Genomic DNA, 12,494 nt, shown 5'->3' on the forward strand with positions numbered 1-12,494 from the left:
TCACAGCCCCAGCGCCGGCGTGGGGGGTGACCCTGGGCCAGGTAGGGTGAGTATCTGCCTGCTCTCATGCCCCATCCACTTCTCCTGCCGCCCCCCCAGTAGAGACCCCCTCCATTTCACAGATGGGGAAAAGGGGTCCTGTTGTCTGAAGACTCTCCCATACCCTCCCCTGCCTCTGCCATCCCCTGCTTTGTCCCTTCTCTCCAGCGGCCCTGCCTTGGTCCTGGTCACTTCCTGGTAGGCACCTGCTCCTCCTCTATGCCTGGGCTCAGGGCCTGGCCACCTAGTTTTCTGGCTCCTCCCACTTACTCCCTTCCCCAGTTAACCTCTCTGATCCCAAGTGTGTCTCTCTATCAGGGAGGAGGGCTATTGCAGTCAGGGATCCCCTTTCTGAGGCTTGAGACCCATTGTTGGGCAGCTCTGGGACAGGTGGACAGTGACTTGGCCCTCGCTCCGTCCAGCTGCAACCCTGGGAACCCACTTGGTCTGGCTATGTCTCCTGGAGGTCCCCGGGTATTTCAACCTGTAGGACCCAAACCCAGTCCTTCACCTGCTGCAGGGCCAGCCCTGGGCACCTCTGCCCCTGCCTGATTTGGAGCAGCCAATTCAGCCCCTGTCATTGCACCTGATGGACTCTGGCCCCTTGTGCTCACCACAGAGGGTCAGACCTCGGCCTCCTGCCTGGACAGGGCCAGGTCACCACCACCCACCCCCGGCTCCCTTGGGTTCCCAGCAAGATACCGTCCTTCCTCTGCTCACAGCTTCCTGGGCTCTGGGACCTGGGGTCCAGTCCCCACTCCTCATGGGGAGGAGTCCCCCCACGCCCCAAGCAGTTGACTCCTGCACTGGGGGGGGTACGCTTGCCCTCAAGCTCTGCAGGCCCTGCTTGGTCTCACCAGCCCCTTCACTCTCTCCACAGCTCCCTCCACCTACCTGGCCCTGAGGGCTCCCCAGGGAAGCCATTTCCTCCGAGGAAGCCCCCTCCTCTTCTCTCCCCTGCCCTTAAACCAAGGAATCTGGGTCTACTATTAGGGAGAGGGTGATGGTGGAGGTGGAGGAAAGGGAGCCTCACAGGAGGCCAAGTGTAAAGCACCGGGTCTCCTGTGCCTCCCAGCCCCCAAGACGACCTCTGAGCCACCGGGGTTCAGACCTGGTCCAAGGGGCGAGGGCCCCTTGGGAAGTGCTTGAAAAGTACCCTGGAGGCCATTTGGAAGCAAAGACAAGGTTCCCTGGTGCCCAGCAAGCCCTCCTCCGCCTCCTCTGCTCCTGTCTCGGCCTGGGCCTAAGTCACACTCACCAGGCAGGGGTGGGGCCACCCAAGATCAGGACCACGGGGTTGGGTGGGGGTGGACAGCACCCCTTCCACCTGGATCGTTGGGCACCGGGGTGGCACAGGGAGGGACACGCAGGAGGAACAGACATGCTACCTCACTCACGGGTAAGAACTAAGCACGTACTGTGGACCCGGCGTCTAAGCCCGGGACGACGCCAGCCTTCGCCCCCCGGGAGCCTCCTCCCGGGGCCGCGGGGGCCACGTGCAGTTCCCTGCCCACCCTGAGGTCCCCGCCCCGCCCCACGGCCAACTCGGACCCCCAGGACTGCGGGACCGGCCGGGGAGGGGCGGGGCCGGCCCGGGGCGGGGCCAGGAGGAGGGCGGACTGGGCGGACTGGGCGGGCGCGGGCGGGACGGAGCTGCGGGCGGCTGGCCCCGCGGGCGCGAGCGCCTGGCGGCCGAGTCGAGCCGCCGCCTGGACCCAGGGCCCGCGGGCCAGGAGAGCGCTCGGCGGGTAAGCCTCGGCGGCGGTTCTCGGAGGGTCTCGGGGGTCTCGCGGGGGGAGGATGGTCTCGGCGTCTGGAAGGGGCTCGGCGGGTCTCGGCGGTCTGGGGAGCCTCGGCGGTCTGGGGGGTCTCGGCGGGTCTCTGGGGTCTCGGAGAAGTCTCGGCGGTCTGGGGGGTCTCGGCGGGTCTCGGGGTCTCGGGGGAGTCTCTGGGTCTCGGGGGTCTCGGGGGAGTCTCTGGGTCCCGGCAGGTCTCGGCGGGTCTCGGGGGTCTCCGGTGCGCAGCGGCCCCCCCCCAGGCCCCGGGGCCTCCGTGTCGTTGCCAAAGGACGCACGGAGCCTGGGCACGGCGGGCACTGCCCGAGGGAGCGCGGCTTCGGGGCGGGGGCCGGGTGTCCCTTGCCGGGGGCTCAGGGGTGGGAGGCGGTACGACGCGTCTGTTTCGCGCCCCGCCGCGGGGCCCCTTTAGGCGACCCTGCCCCACAAGACTGAAAGACTGCGGCGGGCACTTGCTCTCCGCCCTTCCCGGAATCCAAACTTCCTTCCCTCTGCAGCGGCCGCGCTTCACGTAGGGCGAGAAAAGCCGTCCACTGGCGCTGATTCACGGGCGAGTGACTGATAGCCGGGCGTCTGCGACTCTTATGGGCAACAGGGAATCTCAGGGATGGCAGAGGGACTGGAGGAGTTAGGGGGCGGTGACAGCCGCTTCCACTTGTGCGCCAGCCTCCCTGGACCCCAGCACTTTCCCGCTGCTCTGGGCCTCGGCTCCCTGGGGGCATTGAGGGCCTGAGCCCTGCTGTGGGGAGCCTCCTGCTGGTGCTCCGTGAGCGCCTCCTGTCCCCTCTCTGTGCCTCAGTTTGCTCATCTGTTGACACTGGGGACAGCTGTGCCTCCTGGTCTAGTGACCACACTTAAGTCCTTCGAATTGGCTGTGGCCAGGGGCAGGTGCTCCATGTGGGCTGCTGGGGTGGACAACCTGCCTGGATGACACGTGTGTGGCCCTGCAGGTGACATGGGTCGGTGATGAAATGTGTAGAATTCTTTCCACAACCGCCTGAAGGCAGGGCCGATGGCTTCCCCCTGACCCAAGCAAGACTCTGGGTTCAGGTCAGCCCTGCACCAACTCCATGTGCCTGGGCAAGCCCCTCCCCTCACTGACTCAGGCCCTGTGGGACCAGAGGAGGGGCTGGGCTCCACCCGCTCCTGGTTCTTCCCACTCCATCCACTGCATCCTTTACGTAGACACCCTGGAAGGGCCCTCTTGGAGCCCAGCCTCAGGGCCCCACTCCCAGCTTTCCACTCCTGGCAGGACAGGAGGCTAAGGGAGTGAGGATTCTGTCTGCACCCTCTCCATGCCACCCGCCAGACTCCCATTGCCTGACCCTGTGCCCTGCGTTGGGCACACCCTGGAGGGGCAGGCAAGTGGAAGACAGATAGGCAGCCGTATCTAGGAACTGATAGCCAGAGCCATCTGGTGAGAGGGGTGCTGACAAGGGGCCTGGCCTTTTGGGGAGTCCCCAGGCCTCCAGGGTCATGGGGGAGTCCACCAAGGAAGCTGGCCTGGAGAGGCAGACCGAGGGAGGGCAGGCTCTGGGCCTGCCTCGGCCCTTTCTGCCCACATGGACAGAGGAAGCAGCCTGCCGAGTCAGCTCGAGCTCCCCACCGCCCAGGGACGCACGCACACAAGCAGGCCCACAGACGGGAAGTCCAGGGGCTCAGAGAGATGAGATGGTCAGCCTTGGTTCCTGAGGGGCAGGGAGGAAGGGCGCAAACTCAGCTGGGGTCTTGGGTGTGAACTTGGATGCCACGTTTCCAGCTGTGTTATCCTGGCCAGGAGGCTTCCCCCTGCCATGCCTCCATTTTCTCATCCATGACCTGAGGGCCGTGAAGCACTTTGTACTGGGTGGGTGGCTATGAGTGTCCGTGGGGGGATGGTGGTGGTGGTGATATGTGCTTGGTATTCAGGGACAGTGGGTCGCTGAGGGTGAGTGCTCTCCCTGGCCCTCAGGGCTGCTGTATATCCTGGCTTGGGAGGGGACAGGGCCTGGCCTGGAGAGGCCTGGGTAAAGGTCGATGCTCCCAGGTTCCTGCCCACATTAGGCAGAGGCCTAAGTCCATCAGGAGTGGCCAGTGTTGGGTAGACCCTGGGTCTTCCTGGGTTCTGCCCTCAAAAGCTCCCTTGTGGAGACACCCCAGGTCAGTGACTATGTGTGGCAGGCTCTGCCCTCCTCACTATCTGGCCTCTGTAAGCCATGGGCACGAGTATATGGTTCTTTTTTTGAAACGGAGTCTGTTACCCAGGCTGGAGTGCAGTGACTCAATCTCGGCTCACTGCAACCTCCGCCTCCTGGGTTCAAGCGATTCTCCTGCCTCAGCCTCCCGAGTAGCTGGGACTACAGGCATGCATCACCATGCCCAGCTAATTTTATTTGTATTTTTAGTAGAGGTGGGGTTTCACCATGTTGGCCAAGATGGTCTTGATCTCTTGACCTTGTGATCTGCCCTCCTCCCAAAGTGCTGGGATTACAGGCGTGAGCCACCACGCCTGGCAGAATATATAGTTCTTTAATAACTTGGCCGGGCGCGGTGGCTCAAGCCTGTAATCCCAGCACTTTGGGAGGCCAAGACGGGCGGATCACGAGGTCAGGAGATCGAGACCATCCTGGCTAACACGGTGAAACCCCGTCTCTACTAAAAAATACAAAAAACTAGCCGGGCGAGGCGGCGGGCGCCTGTAGTCCCAGCTACTCGGGAGGCTGAGGCAGGAGAATGGCGTAAACCCGGGGGGCGGAGCTTGCAGTGAGCTGAGATCCGGCCACTGCACTCCAGCCCGGGCGACAGAGCCAGACTCCGTCTCAAAAAAAAAAAAAATAACTGGGTGACTTGGCCATCACTGTGCAACCTGGGCGGGTGAGGACAAGGGCAGGCTGCCAGGAAAAAGACGAGGAATTTGCCACAGGGTGAGAGCTGTCCTACCCCAGGCGCAGTGGGGTGGCTCCCACCCCTTGGGCCAATGAATACAGGGTGTGCCGTCAGGATGAGAGATCTGAGCCGGGCGGGCAGCCATGCAGGTACAGTGTGAGCCAAAGGCAGGCGGTGGGAAGGGTGGCAGACCAGTTTGACAGGAGTGGCCTATGCATGCCAGGTGTGGTGAGGGCATGGAGGGGCCTGGGAGGCAAGGAGAAGGGGCCATGCACATCCTGGAATCCTTCCTCCAGGATAGTCGGCTCCTCCCCAGGAGGCCTCTGCATTCTTCTGGTGGCCCTTTCTGGACACTGGGGCTGGACACAGTCCCATGTGTGGGTTGCCTAAGTCCAAGAGGGGGTGGTAGGGAGCATTTCGGGCTCACTGGCTGGTCCCCCTCCCTGGGGCACTGGAACCCTCCTCACCACCCCTTGACCTGTGCACAGGAGGGCAGATAGGATGGTTCCAAGAGCACGGGACTGCCTCTCGGCCACGAGCCAGGAGACCTGAGCCTTGCAGGTGAACTGTACTTTCTGACCCTCAGTTTCCTATTCTGCAGAATGGGATGACAGAAGTCCCTGGCTCTGGGCTACGCTGCTGGATTTGGGTTCTGTGCCGGCCCCCTGATGACACTCGTCCTTCAAGGGTGATGCGGGAGAAGCGTGTGCCCAGGTTTGGGGGGGTGGAGACCTGGGTCAGACAGGAGTTCAGGGTGAGGAGCTCGAGGTGGTGCAGGCTCCCAGGAGGGGAGAAAGGTGCCCTCCCCCAACCTCCTCTCTTCTCCCCAGGCTCTGTAACTTTGAAGGCCATGAGAGTGGTCAAGCCCTGCTTGGCCTCCTGGCCCCCGATCACAGATCATGCTGGAACTGCTGGCCCCAACACCCAGAGGTGACTGGACCTTTCTTCATGGATTCCAGTCACATCTGGTCCATCTTTGCCAGCTGGCCTCTGGGAAGAATGTGGGCTCGGCCACCTGGATCAGTGGCCTGGGGAGATCAGAGCAGCCCCGAGGAGTTGGCAGAGCACCCTCGTGGTATCCGTACCCCTATCCCTGTAGCCGAGCTGATTCCAAGAAGTGCCCTCTGCTTCCTTGTGAATCAGATGTTTACTGCGTGCCTGCTGAGCCTGCTCCAGGCAGCTGGGTGGGGTGTGGGGTGCCTGTCTGCTCAAGCCTGCAGAGGGAGGCCAGGTCCCCGCCCCAGGGTCTGCCGGGCTGGCAGGCAACAGCTTCAAGAAGGCAGCTTGCATGCCATGCACACGGGGCTGAGACAGCGAGACAGGGGCCAAGGGAGGCGGCACAGAGCTTCTCCCAGGCACCGGAGGGGATCTGAGTTCTGGACTCAGAGCAGGCTTCATCTAAGGGCTTCAGCTTCCTTCTTGTGAAATGGGGTGAAAGTAGGTCTAACTCGGCCGGGCGTGGTGGCTCACGCCTGTAATCCCAGCACTTTGGGAGGCCGAGGTGGGCGGATCACAAGGTCAGGAGATCGAGACCATGGCGAAACCCCGTCTCTACTAAAAATAGAAAAAATTAGCCGGGCGCAGGGGCGGGCGCCTGTAGTCCCAGCTACTTGGGAGGCTGAGGCAGGAGAATGGCGTGAACCCGGGAGGCGGAGCTTGCAGTGAGCCGAGATTGCGCCACTGCACTCCAGCCTGGGCGACAGAGCGAGACTCCGTCTCAAAAAAAAAAAAAAAAAAAAAAAAAAAAGAAAGTAGGTCTAACTCATGGGAGGCCAGATCCCCAGGCACCAGCTAGGGCCTCCCTGCCCTTGACCCTGTGCAGATGGGCAGCTACGTTTGGGGGAGTTCCTTTAGCCTCAATCCAGGGGTGTTGTAATCTAGTGATGCTCTTCTGTGGCATTTGAGGGCCCCGGGTCCCCATGCCCTGGGCTGCCCCTGCAGCCCTGCCCATTGTCCTGAGCCAGGCATAGGGGTGGGCCCTTGCCACTGGCTGCCCCTGGACAAGGTGGGAAGGGGTCAGGGGCCAGTCTGGAATGCTGGGTGGTCCTTGGCTTTGTCTCAGCCTTGGGAGTCTGGGGCAGTGGCACGCCTTTGCCACCCACCCTGGCCTCTGCCTCTGGGGCAGTGGTGGACCTCCTTCAGAAGGCTGCTGCCCAGCCCCGGGCCCTGCTCATGCAATGCTGGGTGCCTGTGTACTGGGCCCTGGGCTGGTCACGCGCTGCCAGAGCAGACAGGCCACAGATCAGAGGGCAGGAGCGCTGGCAGGTGCCCATGGGTAGCAACTGTCCTGCCTGGCCCACCTTGCCACTCTCTCCCTTAGAAGTAATTTCAACTGAAGACATAAGCGTCTGTCCTGCTTGGTGCTCAGGGTACCCTCCCTGGCCACCCCCAACTCCACCCTGAGCTGGGTGCCTTCCTGAGCCCCCAACCTGGTCTATGGCCACCATGCATGTTGACCCATCCGTGGTGACCTGTTCGCCTGCCCCTCCTGCCTGGAAACTCAGAAAGACTCAGGGGCGCCTGAGTGCCCATGCCCTGGTGGTGCCCATGTGGGCCTGTCCCAGAGGAAGGGTGAGGGGAGTGTGGGCTCTCCCAGCCTCCCACTCCCGGGCAGGGAAGTGGCACGGGCAGTGGGCGGGCTGTGCCAGGCTCTTTGAAGTTGGCTTGTCACCCTTCCCACCTGTGTTTAACTCTCTACTGAACATCGGAGCCTAATGTACCAGTCAGCCTGGCAGCTGCTGCCCAGTTGGTGGAGTTTTCAATCAGATAATAGCAGACTGTTGTGCTTTGGCCTCCCACGAAACTCTTCAGGTTTCCATCAGAGCCTCCTCCCTTCCCGCTGTGGGCTGCACTGTGACAGCCACCGCTGCCTGCCACCTGGCAGCAGGGACCCAGCTACTCCTGGGCCTGGTCTCGGTGGCCCTGGTAGCGGTAGATGGGGGGACCAAGGCCTGGTGAGGAAGGAGCCGCCAAGCCGAGTCGGTGTCCCCTGTCCTCTCCCTAAACGAAAGTGCTTTCTTTCTCCGTAGCTGCTCTTCCTAAACATGTGTGTTGGCACAACATTGGAGTTAGCCTGGCCTCCCTGTGCCACCTAGGGCTTTGGGTCCCGAAGAGCTGGTACCTGAGGCAGGTCCAAGCAAAAGGCCGGATTTGTCACTGTTTGGAGGGCGATGGGGAAATGCCCAGAAAAGCTGGCCTGGGAGCCCCGAGTGGCAGGTGGGGGGACACAGCCCTGCGTGGAGACCAGGCTCGGAGCCAGAGGAGGCAGGCCAGGAAACTCAGCACTCATCTCCTCTCTCGGAAACGCCCCTCCCTGACCCGACCCCAGCTGCTTCCTCTCCTCCTACTTGAGGCCAGAAAGGGAAGCCCCTTTCCAGCGGGGCGAGTGACTGGCGCTGCCCCGGGCGGCCCGCTGATGGCTGGGCAGATAGTGCTGGGGCCTGCCCTGGCAGGCAGATCAGTGGTGAGCAGGGTGAGTTTGAGCAGGGCGGAGGGGAAGATGACGAGGCTGCATCCCCCAGCAGGGGGGAGTGACTTCCTGTTGCCATCACCTCCTGTGGCCTCAGGCGTTCCCAGGCTGAGACCTCTAGGAACATAGGTGCTGGGTGGCTCAGGGGGCTCCACCAGGCCAGGCCGTGTGACCTGGGCATCCTCCACCTGCTCTGGGCAGGGCAGGGACAGGAAGTGCAACCTCATGGGATGTGTGAGGGTGAGGGGGTGCCCACCCAGCTGCTGGGGCAGGATGTGTGGGAGTGGCCCCCCAGGAACTCCACGCAGCACGGGGCTTCGGAGTCTCCAAAGCCGGCGTCAGGTCATCGAGGCCTCTGGGCTGACCAGGACTAATGGCGCTCAGGAGTCCAGCCCTAGCCTCCACCCGCCACCCATACCCGCCCTGCCTCAGGACTTTGTTCCTGCCGTGCCCCTGCTGGCTGCCTGTCCCCACAGGTGGCTCCTTCCTCCCCACCAGAGGAGCTCCTTCCACTCAGGACCCTGGAGGGGGCTGGAATCTCTGAAATGCCTTCCCCTCGGGACCCTCACTGTGACTGGACCTTGCTCAGCTTCAGACCCTGGGTTGCAGCTGCCTAATGAGGTGGGATGGGGCCCTGGGTGTGTAAAGTGGAGGGAGGGGCAGTGGCCACCTCTGAGTCCTGAGCTGTCCTGGGGTCCTGGGTGCTGGCTTCAGGAAGGTTTGCTACTTGGGGAAGGGGCTTTCTGAGATCAATCTTCCCATTTTCTTGAAGATGTGACCAGGAGGGTGAAGTTTTGTGGTTGGAGTGGCTGTGCCTGCCTCTGGGGCAGGAAGCTGCTGGGGAAGGAAGAAGATTGAGAAAGGACCCCCCACCCCCAACCTCTGCAGAGGATCTAGCGGGCCCTGCCTCATGCCAGGGTTCCTGCCAGCTGGCACCAAGGGGGAAGCTGTTCCAGGGCTGGGGTCCTGAGAAGCAGGGGGGGACCCACTTGGCAGCCAGGCCCCCTCGAAGACCTACCCAAAGTCGCCCTTGCTGCAGGCAGGGTCCTGGCCCTTCCAGCACGAAGCTGGGAAAAGGCAGCACCAAAGATGCCAGGGGCGCATCACGGATCCCCCCGGGGGGCCTCCTTGAGGTGAGAGCAGGAGGAGGGCCAGGCTGAGGGCTCGGGCCGTGTGAAAGACACCCTGGTTTCGAAAAGGGAGAGGGACAGAGAGGTGGGGCCCAAGGCCCTGGCAGGATTTCCAGCAGGGGCTGGCTTATGTTTTCAAGCTTACTCTGGGGTCTGGAGGCCACCGCCGAGCACACCCTCCCAGCAGTAGCCACAAGAAGACCATGAGGAGCTTGGGCGGGGTCTGGGGAAGGGTGGGGGCTGCCACAGAGAGAAGTGGGTTCATGGAGGCTGCGGAAGGCTGGGTGGGAGTGGAGGAGGTTGACATGACCAGGTTGGGGTCGGTGACCCCTGCACAGGGGCTACTGGGGATGACAGAGGAGGGAGAAGCAGACTGGTGAGATTGGGGTGGCATTGGCCCTGGTGGTACTGACTGTGCCCAGCTCAGTCTCCCTCCTCCTTGGCTGGTTTTTTTGGCAGACAGTGGCATGGTCCAGAGCTGCCTCCCTGGGGAGGGAAAGGGCATCCCCAAGTGACTCCTGAGGCTGTGTCCCCAGAGTGTCCACTGGGCTGTGCCACCTCCCTGCCCGGTGCAGCCTGCCTCTGCCTGAGCTGCCTGAGCCTGCCCCGTGGCTGCTCCCCATCCAGGAGGAGGCCTTAGGGGCAGACACCGGGGGGCTTGCTTACAGGCTCTGCTGACACCAGAAGCACGCCTACCTCCAGAGTCTTACTGCTACCCGAGCAGTAGCAGTATGGAGGTGCTTGTCCTGTGACCCCCACACTGGGCTGATGACGGGCCAGGTGGCACTTCACCTGCAGGCTCTGGGGAGGCTTTCTTGGGCTCCTGTGCCAGGGGTGGGTGCAGGGAGGCTGGACGGACAGGAGAGCTCAGGCCTCGGGGCTCCCACGGGTCTAGGGCTGTGGTGGTTGGGGGCCCTGACTAGAGCCATCCACTCCTCTGAGGAAGGACCCGGCCTGGAGCGCCATCCCCAGGGAGCTGTAGGGGTATTGGGGGTGTCTTGGGGCAGAAGGCCAGGCAGGAGTTTGCAGGTGGGGAACGGCACGAGGAACTCGTGGAACAGCCTGAGAGGTGTCCGGCGAGGTAGAGCACTGGGTGGCCTTGAACCCCGGGGCTGAGCAGGGCTGTCTTTGAGAGCCACTTCTGCTGAGGCTGCAGCAGAAAGCCTGTGACAGGCTGGCTCCGAGGGAGGAAGGGGCTGGGTTGTGGGTGGCCTGGCCTTGGGAAGGAGGCAGGACAGTTTCGTGGTTAGGGGCGGAGAGGAGGAGAGGAGGAGACCCTGATCCAGACCCCGCCCCTGCCTGTCTTGACCGAGGACGGGGGCCAGACTGCAGGGGTGCAGGGAGCCTGCGGGAGAGGCTGGGGGCTGGGCTCTTTTCCCGGCAGCCCGGGCCCACCGCCAGACCCTTGTCCTCACTGGGCCTCTGAACAGTGGAGCATTGTGAGGGGCCTGGGAATGTTCAGGTCACCCAGGCCCCCTCTGGGCCATGCTGAGGGTGAGGACAGGAGCCAGCGGGCATGAGTCATCCCGTCCCCTGCCCAGGCCCCGAGGCTCTGGGGTTCCCAGGCTAAGGAGGAACACACAGCTCTCGGTTCCCCAACCCAGGGTCTGGCTCACGCCTTCTTCCTTCTTTTCGCCCCTCTGTGAACACCTCTTCGTGTGGCCTCCCTCTGGCTCCTGGGTCTGCCTGCATCTCCCTGCCCCTATCCAGCCAGAGCCCCCGGCCCAGGAGTGGCTGTGGCCTGCTCTCCCACCCCCGCTGCCTGCCGCAGCCCCAGCAGAGGGGCTGGCCTGTCACCTTGAGCCCACCAATGCTGGCCTGTGAGTGGCCCCAGGAGGAAGCCAGTGCAAGGACAAGACCCAGCCTAGACGGGAAACCTCCTGAGGCCAACCTAAAATTTACTAAGGAATAAAAAGTGACAAGAAGCAGAAGGTGAGGGGATAAAATAACCCAGAGAGTAAAAACTAACAACATCCAAGAAAAAAGCCATGTTTGAAAACAGTTTAAAAATATTAGCCAGGTGTAGTGGTTCACACCTGTAATCCCAGCACTTTGGGAGGCCAAGGTGGGCGGATCACTTGAGGTCAGGAGTTCAAGACCAGCCTGACCAACATGGTGAAACCCTGGCTCTACCAAGAATACAAAAATGAGCCAGGTGTGTTGGCACATGCTTGTAATCCCAGCTACTCGGGAGGCTGAGGCAGGAGAATCACCTGAACCCAGGAGGCAGAGGTTGGAGTTAGCAAAGATTGTGCCACTGCACTCCAGCCTGAGTGACAGAGTGAGACCCTATCTCAAAAAAAAGGGGCCAGGCACAGTGACTCACAATTGTAATCCCAGCACTTTGGGAGGCTGAGGCGGGCAGATCACCTGAGGTCAGGAGTTCAAGACCAGCCTGGCCAACATAGTGAAACCCTGTCTCTACTAAAAATACAAAATTAGCCAGGTATGGTGGTATGAGCCTGTAATCCCAGCTATAGGAGGCTGAGTCAGGAGAAGTGCTTTAACCGAGGAGACAGAGGTTGCAATGATCCAAGATCGTGCCACTGCATTCTAGCCTGAGCACCAAAGTGAGACTCTGTCTCAAAAAAAAAAAAAAAAAAAATACACACACACACACACACACACACACACAGACACACACACGCAACGTTAGGGAAAAGGGATCACAGCGAATGCATTAAGACAGCAGAAGGACCTAACCCTCCAGTGCTGAAATGAGTGGACAGAGGGAAGGGACTCTGTTGTGCTGACTCAGCCTTGGTGGGTCTCAGCCTGTGGCACCTGCTGACAGATGGTGACGGGGTTCCTGGGTAAACGAGGGACCCGAGGACCCCCAGTGGTGCACAGAGGAGCCGTGATGGGGGCCACACCTGGGCCCCGGTGTCCTTTGCCCCGACCCAGGAGCTTGTCCAGATGAAATACCGTAAAGTGCCTGGGCTGAGCCCGAGGTGTGTGCAGAAGCTTCATGGTTTCGTGTGGTCTGAGGGAGGCCACCAAGGCCACCATGGTACAAAAAGTACCACAGTGATAAGTAACAGGGACAGATGATGCAGGAGGCTCAGGCCACTTACTGCTACAGGTCCCAAGGCCTACCTCGTAGGGCTTAGACAGGTGCCACACAGGGTGCCCGTCATGGTGGCTCCTGACCTCTCCCGTTGGCTCTGGGCAGGAGTAGTGGGGCTGGGTTTCTCT

At 61.9% G+C, this 12,494-nt stretch overlaps 1 protein-coding gene across 9 annotated transcripts in view; it reads left to right on the forward strand.

Moving 5' to 3' along the window:
• Positions 1-1,733: 1,733 nt before the first annotated feature.
• SH3BP2 (SH3 domain binding protein 2) overlaps positions 1,734-12,494 on the forward strand; it is a 42,728-nt gene continuing 31,967 nt past the window's right edge. For 5 of the 9 annotated variants that reach the window (XM_045393164.2, XM_074039275.1, XM_005554326.4 and 2 more), the window contains exon 1: positions 1,734-1,787. Coding sequence is in view for 2 of the 9 variants with exons in the window: in XM_045393162.3 (XP_045249097.2) it covers positions 9,259-9,302 (44 nt within the window). In the remaining 7 variants the exon portion in view is untranslated. Of the gene's footprint in view, positions 1,788-8,068; positions 8,173-9,086; positions 9,303-12,494 lie in introns of those variants that run through there. The other 4 variants (XM_045393165.2, XM_045393169.2, XM_045393162.3 and 1 more) reach the window with 2 other exon arrangements.

This window comes from Macaca fascicularis, chromosome 5 (genome assembly GCF_037993035.2).
Source record: "Macaca fascicularis isolate 582-1 chromosome 5, T2T-MFA8v1.1".
Classification (NCBI taxonomy): domain Eukaryota; kingdom Metazoa; phylum Chordata; class Mammalia; order Primates; family Cercopithecidae; genus Macaca; species Macaca fascicularis.